The 27,417-nt window shown below is 43.3% G+C and overlaps 1 protein-coding gene across 1 annotated transcript in view; it reads right to left on the bottom strand.

Annotated features, from left to right (window-relative positions):
• CLVS2 (clavesin 2) overlaps positions 1-27,417 on the bottom strand; it is a 309,211-nt gene that overhangs the window by 32,894 nt on the left and 248,900 nt on the right. The window contains exon 4 of the mRNA XM_069234757.1: positions 25,192-25,412. Within this exon, the coding sequence (XP_069090858.1) occupies positions 25,192-25,412 (221 nt within the window). The remainder of the gene's footprint in view (positions 1-25,191; positions 25,413-27,417) is intronic.

Genomic DNA, 27,417 nt, shown 5'->3' with positions numbered 1-27,417 from the left:
CCCTTTTGTCAAATCAGGTTAACAGCTTGTCACAATCGGTTTTTCAGAGTCAATTCAGGTGATCAGTGTCACATCCGGTAATTTATCAATCTCTTTTCTCAGCTTTTCAGCTTTCCACTTTTGATTTTAACACAGTCTTTTTCTAAAGTTGCATTCAGGTACCATAGTATTGACCTGGAACCTCTCGATCAAAACAAAACGCCAAGAACTCTTGCTGCCATTCAGCTGATGTTGCATATGCTCATTCAGGACCGGCGTACCTACTGTTTGCGACTCTTTTTCTTTTTAATCTGCGTTCACTCTGCAACTCTCCTTCACTGAGATCCTCTTTTCTGGTTGTGTCGATTTCTTCCTCCATTGTGTCACAAGGTACCACTTTCCCTCCTGCAGCTTGTGACTTCGGCCAGTTATCTCCTTTATGCGTTTTCTTTCTGCTTGGCCTTTCAGGACGTTGAACAGCACCATCCTCTTGTGCTATGGTGTTTTCTCTTGATGGACCTGCTAGCGGCTCAGGAGGAGTCAGAACACTTTGTCTTCCCTCTGACCCTTCTCCTTCGTCTTCAGGGTCTGTTACAGGCTCGAGTTCAAACCCAAATCCGTCTGCTTCTGGGAGAACCTCTCTTTGACTCGGTTCCCCTGCTGCCTCAGCTGAGATAGGCTCACTGTCACCTCTCTCGAACTTGTTTACTGTTTGAGGGACTAAGCCGTCCTCAGCGGGCTCTCCTTCAGTCTCAGTTCCCCTTTAAATACTCTCCGGCCCTGAGACTTCGTTTTCTGCAGCTGTTGTTTTGGACACTTCAAGTTCCTCGTCAGTTGGGCACGTCACCTTCTTTGTGTGACTAGCATGTATCCAGTTTGGAACGCCTGCACATTTCACAGCTGTGGTTGTTGTCAGTATTACTTGATATGGCCCTTTCCAACGTGGCTCCAAACACAACTCTCTCACGTGCTTCTTGACAACAACCTAGTCATCGGCCTTCAGAGTGTGCGCTGGATCGCTTATCGGTGGCAGTGTAGTAGCCTCCACCTGGTGAGAAAAAGAGCAGACCACATCAGCCAGACCCTTGCAGTAGTCCAACACCATATCATCTGTAATATTCACAAGAGCATTTGCAGGCAGTGTGGGCAATCTCATAGCTCGACCCATCAGAATCTCATGGGGAGATAGTCCTGTCTTCTTGTCAGGTGTGTTTCTCATTGACATCAGTACTAAGGGCAATGCATCTGGCCCTTTCATATTGGTAGCTGCGCACATTTTTGCCATCCTGGACTTCAAGGTACCATTCATTTGCTCCACTAGTCCTGATTCTTCAGGGCGATAGCTACACTGCAACTTCTGCTCAATGTTCAGTGCAGCACACAAGAGCTTAATCACCTCATTGTCGAAGTGTCTTCCCCTATCTGATTCTAAAGAGATCGGGAATCCGAAACGTGGTATTAACTCCCTAAGCAACAGCTTTGCTTCTGTGAGACTGTCATTCCTACGTGTGGGGTAAGCTTCGATCCAGCGACTGAAAACGCACACAATCACCAACACATACCTCAAGCCTCCACACACAGGCATCTCAATGAAATCCATCTGCATCTTGCTAAATGGACCTCCAGCTCTCCCTATGTTGACAGATGATGCACCTGTGGCAGATAAACTCTGCAGCTTGTCTGAATTTCGGATTGAACCAGTCGATTTTGAACAACCTGATCATTGCGTCTCTCCCTAAATGTGCCAGACCATGGTAAAACCTTGCAAACTGTGACAGAAGGCTATATGGCAAAATCATTTTCCCCTCCTCTGAGACCCATAAATCGTCAGCTCTCTCTACACATTGCATTCTCTGCCAGGAGCGTTTTTCCTCCCTGCTAGCACGTCCCTGCAGTGCTTTCAGCTCATCTAATGTGTCAACCACCCTTAATGCAAAGTTTAAGCATGTTTCATTCTCAGTTTCTGGTAACAAGTCCCACTGATCCTTGAACGATATACAGTTCAATGCGCAAAACCTTGCGACTTGATCTGCATAGCCGTTTCCCATTGACACAAAGTCTTGTGACTTAACATGAGCATTGCATTTCACCATGGCAATTTCAAGAGGTAACTGAATCGCATGCAACAAGTCCTTAATCTTTTCGCCATTTTTCACTGGTGAACCAGAAGAGGTCATGAAACCCCTCTGTGACCATAATTGGCCAAAATCATGCACAATTCCAAATCTGTATCTGCTGTCAGTATAGATAGTGACCTTCAGGTTTTCAGGTGCGTGGCATGCCTTTGTAAGGGCAATTAGTTCAGCCACTTGTGCAGAGTACACTCTTTCGAGCCAGGAAGCTTCTAAAATACCGGTGATTGTACACCCGGCATATCTAGCCCTCAGTACTCCAATTGAGTCTCGTAAGCATGAACCATCAACAAACATAATGTAATCATTTTCCTCTGAGTATCTTTAATGTCAGGTCTTGGTTTGGTGCACAGTTCTGTTACCTCAAGACAATCATGTTCTACTTCCTCAGCATTATTAATCTCAGCATTTTCAATAGGAAGTAAAGTTGCCGGGTTCAATACAGTACATCTCTTCAAAGACACATTAGGAGACCCCAGAATAATTGTTTCATATCGGGTGAGCCTTGCATTTGTCATGTGTTGCGTCTTGGTTCGGGTTAACAGGATTTCAACTGAATGAGGGACCATTACTGTTAAGGGATGTCCCATCACTATGCCTTCACACTGAGTGAGGCTCTGACCAACTGCTGCAACTGCACACAAGCAACCTGGTAAGGCTGCTGCGACTGGGTCCAAAGTAGCTGAAAAATAGGCTACTGGGCGGTTTGCACCTCCATGGACCTGTGTTAGGACAGACAAAGAACAAGCATCATGTTCATGACAAAACAGTAGAAAAGGCTTCGTGTAGTCAGGCATACCTAAAGCTGGTGCCCTGCACATACATTCTCTCAACTCCATGAATGCCTCCATCTCTTTCTTGGACTAGATTATGGTACCCGGGTCATCCTGAACCTCTTTACCTGTCAGTTTCACTAGTGGTTTAGAGATAATCGAGAAGTTGGGAATCCACTGACGACAGTAGCCCACCATTCCCAGAAACATCCTGACATCTCTTTTGGTTGTCGGGGGATTCATCTGCAGTATAGCTGTCTTTGGATATTCTCCTGGACCCCTTCTCAATCAGGTGACCTAAGTACTTCACCTCTCTCTGACAGTATTGCAGCTTCTTTGGGGACACTTTATGTCTGTTCTTTCCCAAATGGTTCAGTAAGGCAATTGTGTCATACCTACAGTCGTCTTTTGTCCTGGATGCAATCAGCAAATCGTCAATGTACTGCACTAGTGTCGAACTGAAAGGCAATTCTAACGACTCCAAATCCTTCTTCAATATCTGATTGAAGATGGAAGGTGACTCAGAAAACCCTTGAGGAATTCTGCACCAACTGTACACTTTATCCAGGAATTTGAAACTGAAAAGAAATTGGCTGTCCTCATGAAGAGGCACCGAAAAGAATGCTTGTGACAGGTCCACAACTGTGAACCACTCTGCATCACACGGAACCTTAAACATGTTTACTGCTGGATTTGGCACTATGGGGCAACACTTTACCACAATCTCATTTATTTTCCTCCAATCCTGCACAATTTGAACCTTCCCACAAGGCTTTTTCAACCCCATTATTGGTGAATTACACGGGCTGCTCATCACTTCTTTAGGAACCAATTATTTCACAAAGACTGCAATTATCTGTGATACCTGAGTAAGGTCATCCTGTGCTATGTGGTACTGCGGTATCTGTGGGAAAACTGCATTAGGCTTTACCTGCACTTTAACCGGTTCTACTCCCTTTATCAGTCCCACTTCTTTTCCTGTCAGGTCCCACACCTTCTCTGTCACCGTTCCCTGCAGCTCAGGTGGTAAGTCAGTCACTGTAAGCATAGGGAATAAGGTTATCAAAGGGTATTCCTCATTTACGGTCTCCGTTTCTAGTTCTATAAGCGGATCATCGTCCCCTTCATCATCACTGTTTGTCTGCACCTCAATCCCTTCATTGGAACAGGTAATTGAGCACCTCGTCTTGCACAGTAAGTCTCTTCCCAGTAGGGATACGGGACTAGAATCACAGACCACAAATTTATGTAATCCCTGGAAGTTGCCAATTTCAACTTGGACTGGATCTGTAATCGGATTTGTCAAATACTGATTTTCTACTCCTACCACCCTTATGGTACGTCCTGAAAGTGGCAAATTCAGACCCTCTGCACTTCTGACTGTAGAGCGTGTAGCTCCTGTGTCAACCACAAATGAAACCTTGTGAGCCATCACCTTTCACTCTACATAGGGACCCCTCTGATCTACCTCTAGGGACGCTACAAGCCTGCACTCCCCACTGTCTGAACAATCATCCGACCATTCATCATTTATTCCATCCTCACCACGCAATGGGAACTTTTGTACTGTGTTATTTTGACTCATCATTTGACCTGTGACCTGTTGAGGAAGCATCACCTGTTGCTGTCCCATCGGAGCCAAAGGCACTTGCATTTGCTGTCTAGGTACCATGGGAACCTGCTGCTGCACCTGTTGCATTTGTGCTGGTTGGACACGCGGCATTTGCATCTGCTGCATGGGCTGTAACCCCTGCATCTGAACCATGTTATTCTGAAAGTTCTGATTTTGACCCCTCATTTTTGGACCCCGCGCATTTTGAAATGCACCGACATCATTGCCTTGTTGAACGACACCATCCTGCACCACCATCGGGCATTCCCGCTTCCAATGCCCCACGCCCCCGCACGTGTGACATGGTGACACCTTTTTCATCCCCTGCACATCATTTTGAACCACAACAGTATTCAAGTCTGGACTGCGGTTAACAAAACCTAGACCTCTTGGCTGTGTCTGAAACATGCCATTCCCTTGCGTTTGCTGCTGTATTACCTGCTGTACTCCATTTCCCTGCATCCCTGCTTGCGCTGCCTTAATTTGCATCACCATCACTTTCTCCTTCAATTTTCTCTGCTTCAGCTCAATCTCGTCACTACAGTATTTTGCATACTGCAACACCTCATCAATCGGCTTTGCTTGCCAACAGATCAAATGATTCTTAATCATCTGACTAATCTCTGGTCTCAGCCCTTCAACAAACCTGAACACAAGATGATTCATGTCTTTCGGCTCTATGGTCTCAGTGCCACTGTAATGCTTGAACACTTTCAACAACCTCTAATAGTAAGCATGTATCGACTCCTTGGCCTCCTGTGAGGTTCGATCTATTTTCTGCCAATCAGTCACTTTCTGCGACACTTTCTGCTTCAAAAACTCAATCACTTTATGGTAATACTTCATCACCTCCTCAGATGGTGCTACAGTCGCCTTATCCCTTGCCGGTTCCTGTGTCGGCCAATCCACACCTCTCTTGCACTCAAGCCATAAGTCAGGTGGCACAATAATCTCAAACAGAGTATTCAAGTCCTCCCAGAGACACTTCGCAAGCTTCACAAACCTATCCGTCTGCTGATACCACTCTATCGGCTTCTCCCTTAACCTGACATAGTCATTTGTAAAGGACAAAATATCACCCCTAGACCACATCACATGGACTAGAACACCTCCAGTGGTTTCTCTCATTGATAACATCTTTATTGTCCCCATGTCCGGTGCGGCTTTAGCCTGCTTCTGTTCCGGACCATCGCTTTTCTCCTTATCTCTTTTCTTTGCCCATCTGCCTTCCCACTTTTCTAAGGCTCCCCAGATTTGCGCACTTTGCAGTAATTCTTTGAGATGCGCTTTCATTCCGGTAGACCTCATGTGATCAAAATCTTTAGAATCGAAGTCTAATCTGTAGCTTCTTTTCAAATGCTTAGTATTCTCAAAGTCTATGTCGTATCTGTCTGCCAGGTTTGCCAACCTCTGATGCATCTTGCCCACTTCTTTAGTAATTTTGGGGCACAGATACCTCAATTCTGCTTCTGTGTATGACTCTAATCTGTTCACTCCCATTGTGCCTTCCACTCGTTCTTCAGCTTCTACACCCAGTCTTACAAAGTTTAGGTACTCATCCCTCTCTGTCCTCTCTGTGGTCACTGTAGTAGTTGGTGAAGCGTGGCATTTCCTAACCACTCGTTCAGCTGTTGCATGGAAAAGCATTGCATCGAAATGTTTCCTGACTGCATCAATGGTGCTTGTGATGTCTCTGTACTCATTGTCTGTGGAGCTAACACACTTAACCCTGCTTGCCTCATTGCCTCCAAAGGAGCCCCAATCGGACTAAGGTCCAACAAAGATCTGAGTCCTTCTGCTGCTTGTGCTCTTGGTGACATTGGTCAGGGAGTTCCTGTGAACCCTCCTCTTATTGTATCTTGGGTCCTCACTCCCTGATCACACGTTCCAGGTTTACCTTGCGCATATAGCGGTACTGGTGGACCAACAGTAATTGGTAATGATATGGCAGCTGGTGTCTGACCAGGTCCCAAACCTCGTGGAGCGCTAACACCCAAAGCTTGACTCACTGTGGCGGGGCAGGTAATGACTGCGGTCCTGCCATTGGATTATAACCTGGAATCAGCTGTTGCTGTGGCAGCAATTTCGGAGTTGGCTCAATCTGCACTAACTTTGATCTCGTGTATATCGGATCAGGTGGCACCATCAGACTTGTATTTGTCTCTAGTACTGGGACGTCTGGATAAATCCTCTGTATCGGCGGAGGTTGCAACTGTATCTGCGTGTCTGGTGCAGTGGGTACACTGACACCATTTTGTATCAAAACTGAATCACTTGTCTGCACTGTACTCGGGACACCCTTGCTCTGTATCGGATCCCCAGGACCCGCACTAGTACTTGGAACAGTGTCATTTATTACATAAGGTGGCGGGCGATCATGTAACAACTGATTAAGAAACTCGTTGTCGTCTGAGTCATCTTCATCTACCCAAGATCTCTGAGTATCCTTTGGCTTGCTAGAGCCCTTATCTGTCTTACAGGTGGCTTTCTTTCCCTGCGGCTCATCTTCCTGCGTTATTGCTGGAAACAGTTTGAGTCCGTCCACTATTCCCCTTCTCCACATCCTGCTCTCATTGTCCCATCTAGCCTCCGCTAGAGTCTTTTCAGCCCTTTTCATTTTCCTTTCAAATTTTTGCTGTCTTTGTCGTATGGCCATTAAACCCCAGACTGCTAATGCCTCATACTGAGCTGGCCTCGGAGGCGGCTTTTGTACACTTAATATCCACCTCAAGTTCTCTAAGATTTTTGTATTAAACGTTCCACGCTCAGGAAACGCTAAACATCCCTCCTTTTCTGTTAATTTGCGCCACTGCTTCACCCAAAGACACGGCGCTACTCCCTTTTCCTCCATCACAATATAAGCTGGAGTACCTTCAGGCGGTGTAGGCTCCCCATCACTCGCCAGAATATATGTATCTCCCTTCAAAGCACTCTTTAAAGCCTTGAAAAACTTCATTTTTGCATCTTTTATTTTGTTTAGAATCTGATCAGGAAGGGACTTTAATTCCCAGAACACTCTTCACCCACCTTTCTTAACCTATTGCCTCTCACGGACGGCTGCCAATCCGTGCGCGACACCTCTCTGCAACTGACCTATCCCAGCGCGGCACCACTGACGTCACACTCACACACTCTACGGCTGACAAAGTCTTGCGGCTTGTCCTCCTCACACTGGATTCACACTAAACTAATGCAATATATTGTGAGCACCTTTATCCACAAAAACTCAAATTTGCCGCTTTACTACAGGAAGGGTACACAATTGCTTCAGAACTTTACAGAGATTTCACTTGAAGCCTCGGCCGCTACTCTCTCCTTCTCAGCTCCCGCATACGCAAGCAGAATTCGACCCGCAAATCCTACTCTCTACTTGTCAATGGTTCGTCCTAGTGCACTTTAGAACTTGCCAAATCTCCATCGAAGGTTTCACTCACACAAATTGACTCAAGTTCGACTTGTCAACCATGCCCGATTGACCTATTAAACCGCACAAATTACAACATAAACCCAAGTGTCTCCTACACTTGTCAATATACTCCGGAGTCTTAGACCACGACGGGTCCGTACATCCCCAACCAACCACGTGGATAATTTTGAGCTCAAAGCGCCACACTCACATGAAGTACGCCGACTTCCCTACTCTCATACTGCGGAATACGCCCACTCCTACTAAAACAACATTACCTGGCCTAAACACACATAACCTTCACAAATCACCTGCAATATGCATAAGCGGAGCAAGCGCAAATTCTGCACCACACATGCTAAAACGTTGAGAACGTACCCAACTCACTAAGGCAGGTTCCGAGATTCCGGGAAAGTCATGGGGAATTTAGAAACACATCATACCTCCAATTTGCATTATCTCAGAAAAACAATTTAAACAATATTTCTCCGTCCTAGGGCCCCAAAGGGCCAAACCGTTGCTCTGCTACCAGAACTGATAACGCGTCCCTTTATGACAAATTTATACACATTGGGACTCGTTTTAGGCCGATGAATCTTTTGACCCTGATTGAAGACACCTTAGGACGAGATAGCTAGCCAACATAATAATCAATACGTCAATAATGTCATCAATATTCACAATAACAATGTAATTCACTTTAGTCAAAGACATTAATAAAACTCAGAAACCACCATGACCTTTCAGTCATGAATAACCACACCAGTTTAGTAAGATTTAGTGTTATTTATTTCCTATTGATTACAATTCTAATAGCAAATTTATTAATTTCAATAGCAAAACGCTCATCAACACTGTCATAATCTGACAACTCGAATAAGACTTAATCAAAGCAAGAATTACGATTATTAGAACATAACACGACATCAACATAAATTAACTTCAGCAGAGTGTTATTAACACGTCAATTCAACAAAGCATAGATTCAGTCATTTGTCTATTTGCGTCAGTCTAGTGAACCCCTCTCCTATCCTCTAATTAACATTGGCATGTTGGACTTCATGCAAAACAATTTAGAAAACACCAATTTGGAAAACATCTAGCTATGGTCTCTGTCAAAATTAAGCAGTTGGTACCTAGAAAGGAAAAGCAAAACAAACAATTACAGTTTCATTGTCATAGTTACCCACCACTTGGGTCAGCACATAGGCTCTGTCTTCGTCTTCAGGACATCAGTTGGTTCGCCATCAGTCAGGAACTCAACTCAGCAGGAAAGGGCAAAGGGTACTTCCCTCATAAGGAGGTAAAGTATGAAACGGGCAATCTAAGGACAAGTATGGTTCTAAGAACCAATCTAGCAAGTCACCAAGCAAAGTGACAAAGTGCCTGGATCAAATCAAAATCGCATCAGCATCTCCCTAACTAACTAACTAATTTCCGTGTGTCAAGGGGTATTATCCCTTTTTCGTTGTACATTCCCCTAAAATCTAATTGGCTAAGGTGTTGCACTCCACTATCTCTACCCAATTAACTTCAAATTAGGTCATTGAATTTGTCACCCCATAAGAGTTCTCACAAAGTTTATTGGTCCTTATGATTGACGTCTTCAGGGGGGGAGAATGTCCGGTATGATTTCATCCTCTCGTGGTCTTTTGCACATCTTTTGTCAGTAGCTCCATTGTCTGTACCGGTTTAGGCGACCTTGCACATAACGTTAATCTACACTGTTGCATTTAGCTAAAAAAAATTCTACATGCAGGATGAATTTCATGAGAACGGATCTACTACAATTACATTCAGCTTCTAATTGAAAAAAACAAGAGATCATGTCCTTTAGCAAGTCAGCACAGTGCACGTTGGAAAAATACATTTAATATGAGAGCCAGGCAGCTTAGGCCTCGACTCATGCTAACTAAGGCCTAGTGATTTAATAACAGTACTTTAGCAACTTAACCTATAACAATTAGAGTAAAAATATGTCATAACATAATGATTAATCAATATTAGTCATTTTCATTAGCCCCCGTATATATTGGTGGCCACTGGCCACTCCCCGTGGGCACATTTCAAACACACATTTTAGCAAAACATGTTAATACATTTTCTATGCAATATTATTATACATTAGTTCATAAGCATTTCATATTAATATTGATTACATAAGCTACGCTCTCTCAGCACCAACGTTGATGAAAATTAAAAGTAAAACAGTTGACATAAGCGAGCCGATTCAAAGCACCATGGCCGCCATGAGCATGAGAGTGAAGGAGAGACACAAGAAGAAATAGAAGTTTGCTCACAGTCAAACATCATCAATTGTGCCATTATCCATGTAATAGGGGCAGTCTGCAAGGTGGTAACAAAACCACCCCAAGGTGGGACAAATGTAAAGTAATTACCAATGACATCAAGGGATTTTTGAAAGGCAAGCCCACGAACGAGTGAAAGTGATGGGTATGAGGTGGGCATGATTAAAAGCCCACAATCCTTACAGCAGGTCAAAGCGCTTGTGTGCTCGAACTAAAAACAGTGATGAATACAAAACCATAAATTAAAACCAAAATTAATACAATCATTGGATAAAATCCATCTAAACGTATTGCACAATATAATACTTCAAGCCTATAAGGGTAATACTACCTTACAAGGGAGAACCATGAACCAAGTATGCTAAATCAGGTTTAGTCATGTAATTCAAGCTCATAATGATAGTCCCAGCCTCTTCTTTAGGGTCCAGTGTATAAGTAGCGGCTTAGCGAAAATGTATAACAGGACTAGTGTCCATCAGGAGGATTCTAGTAGCAACTTTGTAATGTATCACACCCAAATTAATAGAGAGCGACCTAATCCATGCCCTTTTATACAATGCACAAAAAAATTATCAACATCCTCAAAGTATCACTGCAAAACATACAAAGAGGAGGTTCATCAGAATTATGCTTTCAGTTTCTGGTAAACTTGCCAATTGTCAGCATAACCAGCCTGACCTTGATAAACAATGTTTTAGCCTGGCAAGGTGTGATAGTTCCCATATACGTTTCCAAAGACAGCAACACTTTTTTGGGACGAAAAAAGACGTTTGTAAGTCTACCAAGTTTGGAACTTCAATGGTACGAATCAATCTTAAGATTCCAAAATGCCTCTTTTATAGAGTGCTTATTGTGGAGTTGCTCCAGCAATTTCATCAATAATCAGTGTGCAATTTTATATGTGAAAGGCAGGGTACAGAGCACGCCTTCAATATTCATAATTTGTGTTAGGGCTGGCCTATAGTATAATAACTCAGGGGTTGATCACAGCCTGATCCAAAAAAAGGATGAGGTTCAAGCTAGCTAAGTCACCAACTCTTTTACGTCCTGTATCAAAAAACTGAGGGATCGAAGGAGTGCTTTGAGGTAGACTAAATAGGGATCTTAAAAGGCTATTCTCCTTAGTGCTCAACCTAGTAGTATTATCCTAATTCCCAGATTTCTACTCCATAAAGAGTTGCAATTATGCCTCAGCACGGTGAACCTCAAGAGCTGGGTAGGTAGATCTCTTCATGACAGCAGAGGGTCTGTGTAATTAGCAATTTCACTTTTCTTTATTTGTGATTTCCAAGAATATGACTTATCTATTCTGACCCCAAAGTAATCAAATCTGCCAACTACTTGCAACAGCAGTCCCTTCACCAAGAACCCTCCTTTGAATGACCTACGGAAGTTAAACACAGTAACCTTTGTTTTTAATGGATTCAATTTCAAACCTTATAGGTCGCAAAAAACAGCAAAATTGTTGAGGAGATTCTGCAAACCCATTGGAGCTTGGGAACCAAAACATTATTGTCTGCAAATTAAAGAGTTGGAATGGGAGTCCTTCCCAATTTGGGCGGGAGGGGGGGTCATGGGTACAGATGCTAATATGTTTTATGACATCATTTATGTAGAGAGAAAACAGAGTGGGGGGCAGTATGGAGCCTTGGTACACCACAAGCTCAACAGGTATGGGATCGGTGAGTTCGCCCTCCCCCCCATCTCACAAGGGCAAACTTATCCTCATGAGGCTTAATCAGAATTCTTAACAAAGTGGGATTAACTACCAGTGACTCTAACGTAGACCACAAGTGTTGCCTAGGAGCAAATCAAGCGCTGCTCTTAGGTCCAGAAGGACCACATATGAGTGGCCCTTGATGATCCTCAGATATTATCACATGTTTTAGTTAAAATAGAAAATCTGATTCATCACGTTCCTCTTTGTACGGAATTCAGCCTGTTAGGAGAAGAGAATCTGAGATTCTGTCATCCACTCTTGCAATTTATCTAAAACTTGGTGGCATAACACTTTCTGGAGGTTATCAATTATGTTAATAGGCAAATAGTTATCTGGGGCAGTCCTGTCCCCTTTTTTTGAATAACGGTAACATTTCAGCACCACACCAGCAATGGGGAATCCTTTCCACCGCCATAATTGTGTTGGACAATAAATTAATATAAAGGCCCTGCACTGCGGGTTTGGAGCGAAATAAATCACCCAGAATCTTGTGGGACCAGGGGCTTTCTTGAGTTGCAAACACTGTATGGCCCTATGAGTATCATCCAAAGAGAAATAAAAAGGGTCATAGCCCATTGGGCTACCACTTTTAGCATGCTTGGAAGGGAGAGCTCACACATGTTACCACTGGTTAGCAGGGATTCAATGCAGAGAGCCCTAAGGCCAACAAAACTGGGTTCAGCTAAAGAAGGCAAAAATCTGGGGGAATACCACACAAAAATGTCTCTCTCTAACAGTCATTTTTATCAGAGTTCATTTTTTGGCATTGAAGGGCTACTAGCTGCAGTGGAATTTCAGTTTGTTTTTATGTTTTGCTTGAATAAAAGAGAAGGAATCCATTATCAGTGAATGAGGAGTAGGAGAATCCAAAATATGAGGTGATGTTGCTGATCAAGGAGGCTTTGAGGAAAAAGAAGTAGGATTTAATGAATTAGCAAGGATGAAGACCATGATAATTTGAAATGGTGACGTACTGAATATAAATTATCAGTCAAGGACAATATGGGGGGAAGATAGAAATGAAGGAACTTCTTGCCAAACCAGCAAGTCTGGAAACCATGCTAAAGTGGTCACAACTCGTTCAGGTGCCACAAATGTTCTGTGCGACCACACACACGGACAGAAGCTTTGCTTAGTTGAATGAAAGAGGGAGGGTTTAACACTGGTGCTCAAACCCCGTTACTTGTTGTTTTTTTTAACTCACTGGATACGGTGTATACCAGGACCCCGCTCCTGCACACACTTTAATGCTGCAGTATATATATATATATATATATATATATATATATATATATATATATTTTTTTTTTTTTTTTTACTAAAAAAAAACGAAGGTTACAGGAACGTTCTTCTTAGGCTCACATTTTAAATGTACAAAACCATAGAAATTCATCTGTTATAGTTAGAGTTATCTCAAGTAACTATAAGTCATGCCCTTAGCTAACTAGGAGGGGTGGTGGTCTCTGGGGTGGTGGGGCCCGGGAATACCCCCACATTCAAAACTCAAAATGCCCCCAAGACCGGGCCCACCCGGGGGCTTTTAAAAAAAACAAGCGCGGGAGCCCGCACTTGGTTTTTTAAACATTTTTTGCCACGGATTCACGAATATCGCAAATGTGCGGCAACATTTGTTTTAGCTAAGGGGTCAGGGTGTCTTTGCCCTTGCCACTTTTTTTGCATTTTTCCTCGGACTCAGCTGAAACTGAGTACCAATATGGCTTCCAACACTTCCTGGTTTGAGGTGTTGGCAGCCAATCAGAGCTGTGTAGTTTCCTGTACAAGCTCAACTTTTTTTGCGGTCATCGTGGCTAGAGATACACAAATTAGCGTCCCCTTTAATATCACCTAAACAACAGGATGGATTTATGCCAAATAGGCAAAAGTGTAATCTGTGTACAAAAAGCTAGCTTTCTGCCAAATTTAAAGTAATTCTGCCCAGTGGTTCGGGCTGGAGCCTTGTTCAAAGGTCCAATAGAAATTAACATGGGAAATGCAACTTTTTTGACCCCCCCTTTTTCTTGGCCCCCACTTGACGAATCACTGGGAAATTTTCCAAGTAGAACAAAAATCACTGGGGCACTATTTTATGAACATTTTGAGAAGATTCACCAAACAGTGCCAAAGCTATAGGCAAGTCAAAAACATTTTTTCTATGGAAATATGGTCCTAACTTTTAACTACCTAGTGGTGAATAATATATATATATATCATGGGAGCAAGACTACTTGTTAATGTGCCTAGATGTGAATAACTTATACTTATACACTTGTATACCACATGATCTGGGCAATACTTTTTAGAACAAGGTCTCTGTCCTATCTGTTGCATACAGAAATGCTCTTAGACATGATCAGTGTATGACTGCTAAACAATTTTGTTATGTTATGACTGCAATGAGCAGTTACTTCACCCCCAGTTACGCCAGGTTGTACCCTGGCTGTTGGGAGGAGCAGATGGTCGGGAACATTGGTCTTATGGACAAACATGTAGTCCTCTGGCTCCGGTACATTGATGACATATTTTGTATTTGGAAAGGGAATAAGGAGTCAGCTCTAAAGTTTGTTAAAATCCTAAGTGAGAATGATTTGAAATTGAGATTTTCTAGTCACATTAATGCTCATATGATTGAATTTCTGGATACACAAATCTCTGTTGAGAGTGGAAAATTGGAGAGTAAGCTGTACAGAAATAAAACAGACAGTAATAGTCTGCCCCATACAAATAGCTGTCATCCTTGAAGTTTAATTAGCAGAATTGCTTATGGGGAACTAATAAGGGCCTGAGGGAACCGTAGTTCTGATACTGCATTTGAAGTGGAAGTTGAAGTTATGACTAAATGATATATTGAAAGAGTGTATTTAAGAATTGACATTAAGAAAGTCTTGGATAGAGTGAGACAGGTAAAAAGAGATGATTTGCTAGTACCTAAGAAAAGACCAAAGGAAGATTTGAATTCCTTGAGATTTGTTACAACATATAACTACCAGGCAACTGAAGTAAGAAACATCTTGTGAAAGTATTGGCCGGTACATAAAACAGACAACACTTTTGTACAGATGTTGGATGATTATCCAAAGATTACGTTCAGGAAAAGCCCTTCACTGAAAGACTCTTTAACTCAGAGCCTAGTCCCACAACCTAGTAATACAACATAAATTCAGTTTTTTTTTTTAAATATTTGAGGGAAATGTAAAGCCTGCAAGCACAGTAAAATCATGTTGAATTCCCCATGGTACCTAAAGCTTTCAACATAACCAGATATTTGACCTGTTTATGCCCAAGATGCCCATGTAATACATTCTATGTGGGGAGCACTATACACAGAGTCAAGAAACGGATTTTGGAACATATGAGGGCCAAACTCTATGAGGATAAAACTTACCCAGTGGCACGTCACTTTAAAGAGTTTAATGAGAAAAGGGTGGAGAAGCTGCAGTTTGTGCTAATAGATATGATCCCCTTAAATGAACAGGGTGGGAATAGGACCCTGGAATTGCAAGGACTGGAATACAAAATAATTATTGGCTATAACACATTGTTTCCCATTGGGTTAAACCTGGATGATCAACTTGAAGTACATTTATGATGACTGCTACCATGATGGTCTAAGTTTGTATATATGGAGTTTTAGTTGTCTGCTGCTAAGGCGTTGGTTTTTGTATGTCATTGTTTTTAACTTCAATGTTGGATTCACTTTGGTTTTAGAACTGAACGGATGGCAAGCTGTCTCGAGTCAGCACTGAGCTGACAGTTTTGGAAAACACACTATTTTGACAAAGGACTATTGTATCCTTTTTCCTGCCTTTTCATAATTTGTACTTTGATGTGGGTATTAAATTGAGTGTAAATTTGAAAGTGATAAATTAATTTTGAAATATTTGTCTACTTGGGCTTGATTGTCAATGTCAGTATAAAAGTTTTTTTAGAGAATATAATAGTATAACCCAAAGAGGTAAGGCGACGCTGGAATAAGATGAAAGTAGATGATTTATTGAATCAAAACTACAATTAAGAAAGTGATTCTGAGAAAAAATGAATGTTAATGTGCTGTATCAGTCAAGAATCTGCATGTCAAAGATGGCTGCCACATTGTGGTGAAGTGAAGGGCGACTATAAGCCATAGTCTGTCTTTTATGTTGTTTTTCACAAGCACTATTGGTATTTAAATGTATGCTACACAAGTAAAAGTTTTATCTGTGATTAGGAAGACATGATACTCAGATACGCGTTGGGTTATCTGTCACCATGGAGGAATAAATAACAGCTGCACTTGAGAGAAATGTGGTTGCAACTGTATCTTTCTTGGTATACCATGGTATTGGTCATTCCCAAACGGAATCAAGTTGTACTGAGAGGAGTAGCATCCCTGTCGTGTTCTGCCTTGCTGTCGACTGAGGTGTTATGCGGCTGTTTGAGTTGGTATATATATATATATATATATATATATATATATATATATATATATATATATGTATATTACCTAGTGGCAGTTTCCGCTAGGTAGTTATAGTTAGGATCATGTCTCCATAGAAAGAGCGTTTTTTTGACTTGCCTATATCTCTGGCATCAATCGATGAATCTTCACAAAATTTTCCAAAAAAAAGTGTGCCTGTGATTCTTGTTGCGCATGGGAAGTTTCGGGGTGATCCATCAAGTGGGGGCCGAGAAAATGGGGGGTGTCAATAAACATGTGTTTCCTATATTAATTCCCATAGGAGTTTTGAACATGACTACAGCCCAAACTGTTGGATGGATTACACCACATTTGGCAGAAAGGTAGGTTTCGGCATCCAGATTACACTTTTGCATATTTGGATCAAATGTGTTCAGTAGTTTTTGAGATATTAAGTGGAAAATAAATTTGTACATATGCGGGTGTGACGACTTCACGAATAATGACGACCTTGTGCACGGAGCTCAAGAGCTCTGATTGCTGCCAACACTTCAAACCGGGTAGTGTTGGCAGCCATCTTGGGACTTGGCTTCAGCTGAGTCCCAGAAAAAAAGTGAGACAAAATGAAGGGGCCAGGGTAGGTACACCCGATCACTTTGCACCGGTGCGGTAGACCTGCCAGGGCAAAAAAGCACTTAAAAAAAAGAATTGCCACAAATTCATGATTACATTTTAAATTCACAGGTGGGCAAGGGTTAGCTAGGTCCCAGTGGCATTTTAAGTTTTGCAAAAGTAAAAAAAAATAAGTGCTTGTTTTTATGAAGCCCCCGGGTGCGGCCTCCACCAGCAGCCTTGGGGACCGCCACCTCCCCGGGGCCTTGATCAAATATAATGCTGGGGGCTGAGTGCCCCCCCCTTGAGGAGCCATACTTGGCCCTGGGGACCCCAACCTCTCAACATAGCTGTTTGTTCTCACCTGGCCGGAGATTTGACAGCTCCCACCAAGTCAGAGCAAACACTCCATTTTCTACAAGTGTGAAATGTCAAACAGCTCCAACCTGCAGAAAGTGAAGTTTTCATCTGTTTTCCTGCACACACATATGAGTGCAGGGAAACAGATGAAAATATTGCTCCCACAAGCAGGAAGCTGCTATTTAAAGCAGCTGCCTGCTTGTGGGAGCAATGACTGCTCTCGTAGGATGTGGGGAGCTGGATAGGACCAGTGGGGCCTTCAGGCTTTCCCCGCGGTCCTGTCACTCTTTCTCTCTCTTCCATCCCATAGAGAGATGGAAGAGAGAGAGAGAGATTGTTATTGTAATGGTCTCGCCATACATTAACTTTAAAGAGTCAGACTAGCAAGCTTTTTGGTAAGAATGTGTTGGAACTGGCCTCTCTGAAGGGTCACCCCAAAACTTCCTGCCTTCCTACTCTTCTTTTTCTGACCTCATTTTTTTCGGCTTTAGGACACTGGACACTTTTCCACTGCTAACCAGTGCTAAATTGCTTGTGCTGCCCCCCCTAAAAACATGGTAACATTTACTTGTAAGTCCCTAGTAAACTGCACTACATGTGCCCAGGACCTGTAAATTAAATGCTAGTCGAGGGCCTGCAGTACTGATTGTGCCACCCTCACAAGTAGCCCCTTAAACATGTCTCAGGCTTGCCATTGCAAGGTCTGTGTGTACAGTTTCACTGCCACTTCGACTTGGTATTTAAAAGTACTTGCCAAGCCTTAAAATCCCCCTTTTCTACATATGTCACCCCTAAGGGAGGCCCTAGCTAACCCATAGGGCAGGGTGCTATGCAGGTAAAAGGCAGGACATGTACATATGTGTTTTATATGCCCTGGTAGTGGAAAACTCCTAACTTCATTTTCCACTGCTGTGAGGCCTGCTCCTTTCATAGACGAGCGTTAGGGCTGCCCTCATATACTTTTTGAGTGGTAGATTCTGATCTGAAAGGAGTAACCAGGTCATATTTAGTATGGCCAGAATGGTAATAGAAAATGCTGCTTATTGGTGAGGTTGGATTTAATATTACTATTTTAGAAATGCCATTTTTAGAAAGTGAGAATTCCTTTGCACTCAAAACCATCTGTGCCTTACAGCCTGTCTCCAATCAACATCTGGTCTGTGCTGGTTGACAGCTCCCTGGTGCATTTCACCCAGACAACTACAAACACAGTACACTTAGTCTCATCTGCTTTCATCTGCATATTGAATGGGTCTTCCAGGGCTGGAAGGGTGGAGGGCCTAACACTTACATTTCAAAGGCCAGTGACCTGCCCTCACACAATAGATTGATCAGCCTCCCACTAGGACCATGGCAGACAGGACTGGACTGAAAGGGGAAATTGTGTACTTCAAAACCATTCTTTGAAGCCTCCCTCACTTCAAGAGCATTTTGGGGTATATAAATTGGGTATATGAGCCCACCAACTCAGACACTTCTGGACCTACACCTCTAAACCTTCAGGAGGAACTGCCTGGCTGCCCAAAGTACTCATCTGGACTGCTTTGTTGAGAAGGACTGCTGCCCTGCTGGTCTCTGACTTTGCTGAGAAGGACTCTGCCTTCCCCAAAAGTGCTCTCCAAGGGCTTGGATTGAGCTTGCCTCCTGTTTTCTGAAGTCTCAGGGTCAAAAATACTTCATCTCTTCAGGAACCTCCTTGTGCATCCAAAATCAACGCACCACCTGCCTGAATCGTCATGAAGCCTGCATTGTGACAGAGAAATCGTCGCACAGCCGATCAGAACAACGTAGCTCGATTTCCGGAACAGAAATTCAATCCACCGCCTGCTTTGCGAAGGAAAATTTGATGCATTGCCTACCAGATTGACGCAGCACCTGTGTCTTCTTATAGTGCATCAAAGATCTTTCCCCGCATCATCCCTGGGCATCAAAATACCCCGATCACCAGTGAGGAACCAAGACTGCACGCCGAAAAATGACGCAACCCCCTTGCACCTTGGAAAGAAACAACGCATTGTTTGTGCCGCGTTGTAGAAATCGACGCGCCACCTTATTTTTCCACGCATCTCCTCCTCTGCAGTCTCCATGTGTCGTTATTTTTGACACATACCAGGTACTGGGTATAGCAAAGACACAACTGTATATTTCCAAGGATTAAGACTCTTTTAAACATTCTAAAAGTGATATTTCAACTTGTGTTTAATGGCTCTTTGTAGTTTTGACCTTATTATATTCAGATAGATAGTATCTATTTTTCTAAAGATCTGTGGTGTATTTTTGTGGTGTTTACACTGTGTTACTGTATGATTTATTGCACAAATACTTTACATATTGCCTTCTAAGTTAACCCTGACTGCTCAGTGCCAAGCTACCATAGGGTGGGCACAGGATAATTTGGATTGTGTGTGACTTACCCTGGCTAGGGTTGTGGTTCCAACTTGGACAAGGTTGTATACCTCTGCCAACTAGAGACCCCATTTCTAGCATTGATGATCAGTGGTGAGGATAGGACTTGTGTTTGTGCACTACCATACAATAGCTACGTGTACACCATCTACCCACAGTTATAGGTCAATTTGATTTGTTCTCTTTTTTTCTACAGTTTCTTTGTTTGACATTCTGTAATCAATCCTATACAATATGTCTTTGGCTGGGTCCACAATTGGAGCTGGAGAGTTTGACCTAGCCAAGCTGAAGGCATACACTGTCAGCCAGCTGAAAGGGTTCTGCAAGGGGATGGGAGTACCTACTGGGGAACCTCCAGGACTGAGGAGTACCAAAAATGTGCTGAGGCCCTGGGCAGAAGCCCGTTCACAGGAGCATGTTGAGTTGGGAGAATAAGTGGATGGCTCTCCCGAGGACTTCCCATCAGTAATAGGGGGTGACACCCCTGAATTTGTGCCCCCTGAGAAAGCAGGGAGCAGTGTCTCAAATCATGGCCTAACCACAAAGGAAAGGCAAGAGGAGAGAGAATTCAGGCTACAGTTGGCCAGACTGCAAATGGATGCAGAAAAAAGGAAGGCTGAGAGGGCCTTGGCAGAGAAGAAACTATTGTTAGCTCATGAACTGAGTATTAAAAAGCTGTAGCTCAAGTCTAGGCAGTCTGAGTCCTGCAATGATGTTGGCAGCATACAGACAGGACCTGCTGGGGACAAAAAGGTTTAAATCCCCAAGGATTTGGTGCCAAGTTATGTGGTTGGAGATGACATTGATAAGTGGTTTTCTGTATATGAAGTTGCATTAAGGGCTCATGGAGTTCCTGAAGAGCTATTGGGGGGTAGGCTTGTGGAAACACGTGCCAATACTTGGGTGGGACACACTTTTTACACTAGAGGCCCGGGGCCACACCAAGTATATCCCTATGAAAGCCATTTTGATTGCCAAATTTTGACTGACCCCTGAAAAGTATCACCAAATCGTCAAGGACAGTAGCAAGTTCCCCAACCAAACCTGGGTAGACTTTATTGATTCTTCTAGTAAGGCATTGAATGGCTGGGTGCAGGGCAGTAAAGTAAATGATTACATGGGTTTGTACAATCTGATCCTGAGAGAGCATATGCTCAGCATTTGTTTTACAGAGTTGCACTAGCACCTAGTTGACAGTAAGCTGACTAATCCCAGGAAGCTTGCTGAGGAGGTGGACCTCTGGGCTAGCACCAGAGTTTCCAAGAAGGTACCTGAGAGTGACCCTAAGAAGGGTGGTTCTGGTTCCCCCCAGCAGAGTGATGGGGAGGTTGAAGATGACCCCGACAAGTGCCAGAGTAAGAGGGGAGGAAAGGGTTCCCATGCCCCATCTGAGAGACAGGGTGGTGGTTCTGGTGGGCGGTGGCCCAGGACACCCCATTTCCAACCCCGCTGCTTTGAGTGCTCCCAGCTATGTCACAAGCAGGGGGACTCTGTCTTTCCAAAGAAACCACCCACTGGTAGGACCTCTACAGGGGTGGCCAATGTGGCCTTAGGGGAAAGTAGTCCCTAAGGGCAGGTCATAGATCATGCCCTAATCTCCCTCAGTTTGGAGATAGACTCAGAGGGTGAGCTGGTGATCCCTGAGGGTGGGAGTCGTCACTTCCACAAGGTGGGAGTGAATAGGGTTCCAGTCACTGCTCTGAAGGACACTGAGGCTAGTCATACCATGATGGTGAAGAGACTACTTTCCCCAAGACAGTACACCGGCCAGGTGTGTAGGGTGACTCTAGCCCAAGGGGAGGATTTTTCTGCCCTATGGCCCTTGTATCCCTGGAGTGGGGTGGGGAAGTGACCCAGAGCAGGGTCAAGGTTAGTCCCCAGATGCCCATTGACTGCATTCTGGGGAATGAGTTACCCCTGGTAGTAGGAGAATTAGAGGGGTGACTCCAAACGGCACCCTGACAGTTCAGTTGTCTGGCAATACCACTCCGCAGAGAAGGTGAGGGAGGACTCACCCCTGTACCCTGTTCAACCTCAGGGTACAGACCCTGGGTTGATTGACCAGTGTCAGGATACCACCTCTGAACTGGTGGGAATTAGAGTGGAGAAGGGGTACAAAATCCCTCGGGTTACTGCCCCCCATTCTGAGATGCCTCGGAGGTCAGAGAAACCTCAGGAGCATATAGGGAACTCCCTGCCAGCCCAAAGGCTGGAGTAGAAGCTTCCCCTATGGCCCCACTCAGGGCCTTCACTTAACAATGGATGGGCTGGGGCCTGGCTCTTGACATTGACAGCTGTAAGTGGCCTCTGTTGGTTGCTGTCCTTGTGGACAGAGTGTTCACTGGGTTGGGACAGAAGTCAGGCCCAAGGAGTGAAATGGGCCACCTCACTTTGTTGGCCATGGTGGTACTGTCTGCCTATTGGGATGCATCTGTGAGCAAATTAAGGTTAGGAGCTTCACAGATGGGGTCCTCAGATGAGGAGAAGGGTTCCCCATGGGTCAGTTCAGTGGCCTCAGGGAGTATAGAAAGAGGAGCCACAGTGAGTTCAGAAAGGCATAGAACTGGCAATTGCCCCTTCAGTAGTGGGCCATTGTCCATGTTCTGTCGCCCTAAGCAGGGAAGCCCATTAAAGTATTGATTAGTCTACCCTGGCTTTAGGCTAGGAGGGGAATAAGTTGGAAATGGCCCCTCTGAAGGGCCACCCCAAAACTGTTTACCTTCCTCCTCTTCTTTTTCTGACGTCGTTTTTGTTGGCTTTACAACTCTGGACATTTTACCACTGCTAACCAGTGTTAAATTGCATGTGCCCCCCCCCCACCTTAAAACATGGTAACATTGGCTCATACCCACTTGCCATATTTAATGTATTTGTAAGTTCCTAGTAATTTGCACTACAAGTGCCCAGGGCCTGTAAATTAAATGCTGTTAGTGGGCCTGCAGCACTCATTGTGCCACCCATATATATATATATATGTGTGTGTGTGTGTATATATATATATAAATATATATATATATATATATATATATGAATATATATATATGTATATATATATATGTGTATATATATATGTGTATATATATATATATATAGAGGCCCTACTACCATGGGCCAAAACTCATCAACCTTATGCTAAAAGAGATTCTCCAATATATATTATTATAAGCATTCTGATTAATTCATAAGAAGCTCTGACTGCAACAAGTAATGTACAACCTTCTACTGTGTGTTTCTTGGTTATGGAACTACCACTGGGTGCATTAAGGACATGAACAGCATGTGAGGACACCACTAAGATTTTTTTTAACTTGGATTGTGTATTTGAAATTTTGACTAAATCACAAAAGCCAATCTCTGGTTATATGCAGAATAAACTTGCAACTATTGAGTCATGTCAATATAGACTTTTTCTTCTTGGCTGTGGAACATTTGCTGTGATTTGCTTGAAGAACCATATCAATGTTTCTGTGTTAGACCCCTATTAAAAGTAGGCATATTAAGTTTTATTATTTTGCTGAAAGTGCTCCCGCCCTGGTAAATGAAACATTTTTGTGGAAAACTACCCATTGCATCAGTGGGGAAACCAAGAATCAAGGGTCATATTTTCAGGCAACTTGCACCACAGGTGCGTCATTGTTTTTAGGCACGGGCAGTGCAGACTGCAGGCCCATATCTACAAGGTCACACAAAGCCACTTTGCATTGCTTTCCATGGCCTTGTAGATGGAGTAAGGCAAGGCATCAAAAGGCATTCCATGGATGTTGTTTTGGGTGTTCCCACGAAACACCCATGGATTTTGACGCATTCACAGATTTACAAGGATTTGCAAACCTGGAAATGTGTCAAAAGCCTACGCCTCCCAGGGGAGGTGTAACGAGAAGAAATATCTTTATTTCTTTTCATTTTGTTCTCTTTCTTTGTGTGCTGCATTTTGCAGCACACATAAAAGGAGGAAAACGCCTCCCTTGACTGTTTTTGTGCAGGAAGGTGGCTTAGTGGCTAGAGCTGTTGACTTTGGAACCTGGGGGTCCAAGTTTAAATCCTGCCCTTGGCACTTGGCTCCACAGTGTGAGATTCTGGACAAATCACTTAGGCCCATATTTATACTTTTTGACGCAAATCAGTGCTAGCGTAGATTTGCGTAAAAAAGTTTACCGCCGGCTAACGCCATTCTAACGCGCCAGCCGGGCGCCTTATTTATGGAATGACACTAGCCGGCTCTGCGGCCTGGTTAGCGTCGAAATAAATGACGGTAAACGGGCAGTGGAGGCGAAGGGAAGAATGGGGGTTGTGCGCCAAAGAATGGTGCAAGTCAGGTTAGAGTAAAAAATATTGTCTCTAACCTGACTAGCGCCATTTTTTGGCACACAACCTCCATGGAAATGACTCCTGTCTTATCAAAGACAGGAGTCATGCCCCCCTCCCCAATGGCCATGCCCAGGTGAGGCCATTGGGCACAGTGGCATGTAGGGGGGTTCAGGTTAAGCCCCTCTATGCCACTTTAAAAAAAAAGAATTATACTTACCTGCACTTACCTGCACTCACCATGGATGGGTCCCCCCATCCATGGGTGTCTTCCAGGGGTGGGCGAGGGTGGCAGGAGGTTTCCCTGGGTGCAGGGAAGGGCACCTGTGGACTGCTTCCATGGTCTCCCAACATGGAAATGAGCCCACAGGTCCCTTAACGCCTGCCCTGACCCAGGTGTTAAAAAACAGCACAAATCCGGCTGGGCACCTTGTTTTAAGGCCCGCCTCCTCCTGTGCGTCATTTTGACACCAGAGGATAAATAAGGCGCATATGCCTTAGAGTAATTTTTTGCACGGGAATGCCTAACTTGCATGTCATTAGTGCAAGGTAGGTTTTCACATACAAAAAATGACTCAAACTCCATAACTTTGGCGCTGGACATGTCTAGCGCCAAAGTATAAATATGGAGTTAGGTTTGCGCCGAATTTGTGCCAAAATAAATGACGCAAATCTGGCGCAAACAGAGTATAATTATAAGGGCCTTAATCTCCCTCTGAATAAATGGATGCCATGTATTTGTGTAAACCCTGCTTGATGTACGGGATCTTGTGGATCATCTCCAAGCCACCACATGAAATGTAGATCACTCTTTTGCTTGATATATAAATATATACACACACAGCCTTGGACCTTTTAAATAGTAAGCACATTTGTGAAATGCTGTGTGTTGCTTTGTACCACATGAACACCCATGCACAATGTTAGTAAATGTTAGTAAATAACCTCCTTAGTCTTTAATAAAAAGAAAACTAATAAAGAAGATCATCTCCGAGGCAGACTATCATTAATCAAAATGAAATTTACAAGATTAGACCTGCACATTCTAATCCAATAAACACCTTCCCATATTATTTTTTTATATGGGATGAAATTTAAAAGATTATGATGATGGATGGCAAGGCTATGCACACACTAGCCTATAAAACAGGACAACAGGGAAGTTGGAACAGTCTCAAACTTGCCTTTTCATGGATTTCGGGGAAAGATCCTTCTCCATTTCTTTTGTTGGCATGTTATAGGAGTCTGAGTTATATTCACTGTCATCATCATACTCATGGTCAAGCAGTGTCCTAGCCCATGTGCCCATGTCATAGGGAGGCAACATCCCTCCAAACTCTGATGGCAGGATCTCGGGATGAATGAGTTGATGCAAGCTGTTCAAGTTATTTCCATGTAAAAATATCTACAAAGTTAGAGCATAACAAATCGTCAAAGACACATCTGCAACAAACAAAGCAAAGATTCTTAAAGAAGTTGGATTAAACGAGTTATAGAGAAACTTTAATATTAAAAACATTTTGTGAAATAGTTCTAGCCCTTTCCGGGGGCGTAGGAATGCCATTTTACAACAAAGGCAAAAAACTCTAAAAGTGTTCGTATTGCTTATTTTTCTTGACGATAAGAAACAACAAGGCAGCCGTTTTTAAAAGTTGACCGCTGAGCTACGAACATTCCAAAGTGCTTTGCTATTTTCACTTCCTCATCGCATTACACCTGTAGGCCAAGGTTCATAGGTCATTGTTTACATCTTCACAGGGGTAAGGATCATTTCTGACTCTTACAGTGAAGCAGAAGGATACACACAAAGCTGCCGCTGAATGAGTTGACATTTATGTAACAATTCAGTTTATTCAAAACAGAACACAGATTGGGCCTTCACTGTAACCTTGTAACCCGGCCTGACAGTCATGTATCGGTATACTTGAATCATTTCTATTTTTTGTCACTTTGAATTTTGCTCAGCGAGTCAGCTCTGTGCAGTTCAGACTGTAAATCTCTCTCCAGAGGCCTGTCTTCCATCTTGAAGTGAGATCTGATCCACAGGGTGCACATGAATGTCAAATCACCAAAATGCTAGGCGTAGTGGAAGAGACGCCACACGCCCTTACACCTTCAATTTCACACACGCATTTTTACAGATACACACATTTACACTACACACATTCACGTACATAAACACATTCTCAACCGCAAGCACACACACAAAATGCACTTAACAGCACATTTTACTTACCTCACCTGCCAACTAATTGTACCCCATTTTTGATACACTAACAATGAATACTGAAAGATTTTTCGCTATAAGTGTAATCAAAATTCTGTTTTCTCTGGTGAGAGAAAACAGAATGGATACTAATCAGCAGATCATTCTTTAGTAATCAGGTAACATTTTAACTGAAGACAAAATGTTAGTGGTTGGGAAGTAATCAGCAGGTCATTTCAAATCATCCTCAAGTCATCGGGAACAATCACATCTTTTGAAGTCATCAGATGCTAATTTTCAAGTCATCCTCAAATCATCAAGCCCAAGTTTCTAAACTCTGCTGATGACTTCAGGAGCTCGATGATGTCTGATGATGTGAAAATGACTTCTATTGTAGTTGGATGATCATCCAATGACTCTGGGATGGCTTCTAAAGTCATCCTGTTTGACTAGGGTAAGAACGAGCTGCCACTGTGTTTCTGGCACTGATTTTGGCACCTCTGAGGCCAGGGGTTGCAAAGACAGTGCCACGTGTCGCAAAGGGCAAGCAAGGTGTCGCAACTGTGACCCATGGAGACCCCTAAATGATGTCCATGGATATGCAGGCATTCTACCTACCCACTGTAGTACTCTTTATCACGATTTCCAGACTATGGAGTGGGGCTATGAGATCACAGCCGGCTTCAGTTGGACATTTCAGATATTGAATTCGAAGCCCGCTTTAAACATGAGTGTAACCCTTGAATGTTCTATGTCCAGATTACTGATAGGTAATCTTCATTATTCAGGTCACCCTGTTTATTATTACAGTACTCGCACAATAGGGTTGAGAGAGAATCAAGAGTGCAGGAAACTCGGCTGTTACCACAAACTGTGTGAAACTGATTTATGGTTGGTTTTGGGTATTTCTTTTCACGTGGAAGAAATGTCACGACATTTCGTGTGATTTTGGCTGCCAGAGACTGGTTTGAGATAAAAAATGCCTTGTTGGAAAACTAAAAACATGACTAAGAGACATTTTCTGCTCGAACCAGTCTATTGCAAGTAACTTGCAATACTTTTGAATTTGACGAGTGCCCTGAAAAATGGAGACCAGGTATTTGTAGGAACTGACCTTCTCCAGTGGTAAATCATTACGAACAAACAGAACTCTCCTGCCCACTTCGGAAAATGCGGCTTGTTGGTCTATCTAAACTAATAGTCA

This window comes from Pleurodeles waltl, chromosome 5 (genome assembly GCF_031143425.1).
Source record: "Pleurodeles waltl isolate 20211129_DDA chromosome 5, aPleWal1.hap1.20221129, whole genome shotgun sequence".
NCBI lineage: Eukaryota > Metazoa > Chordata > Amphibia > Caudata > Salamandridae > Pleurodeles > Pleurodeles waltl.
The sequence above is the reverse complement of the archived record's forward strand: the minus strand, read 5'-3'. Positions and strand labels throughout refer to the sequence as shown.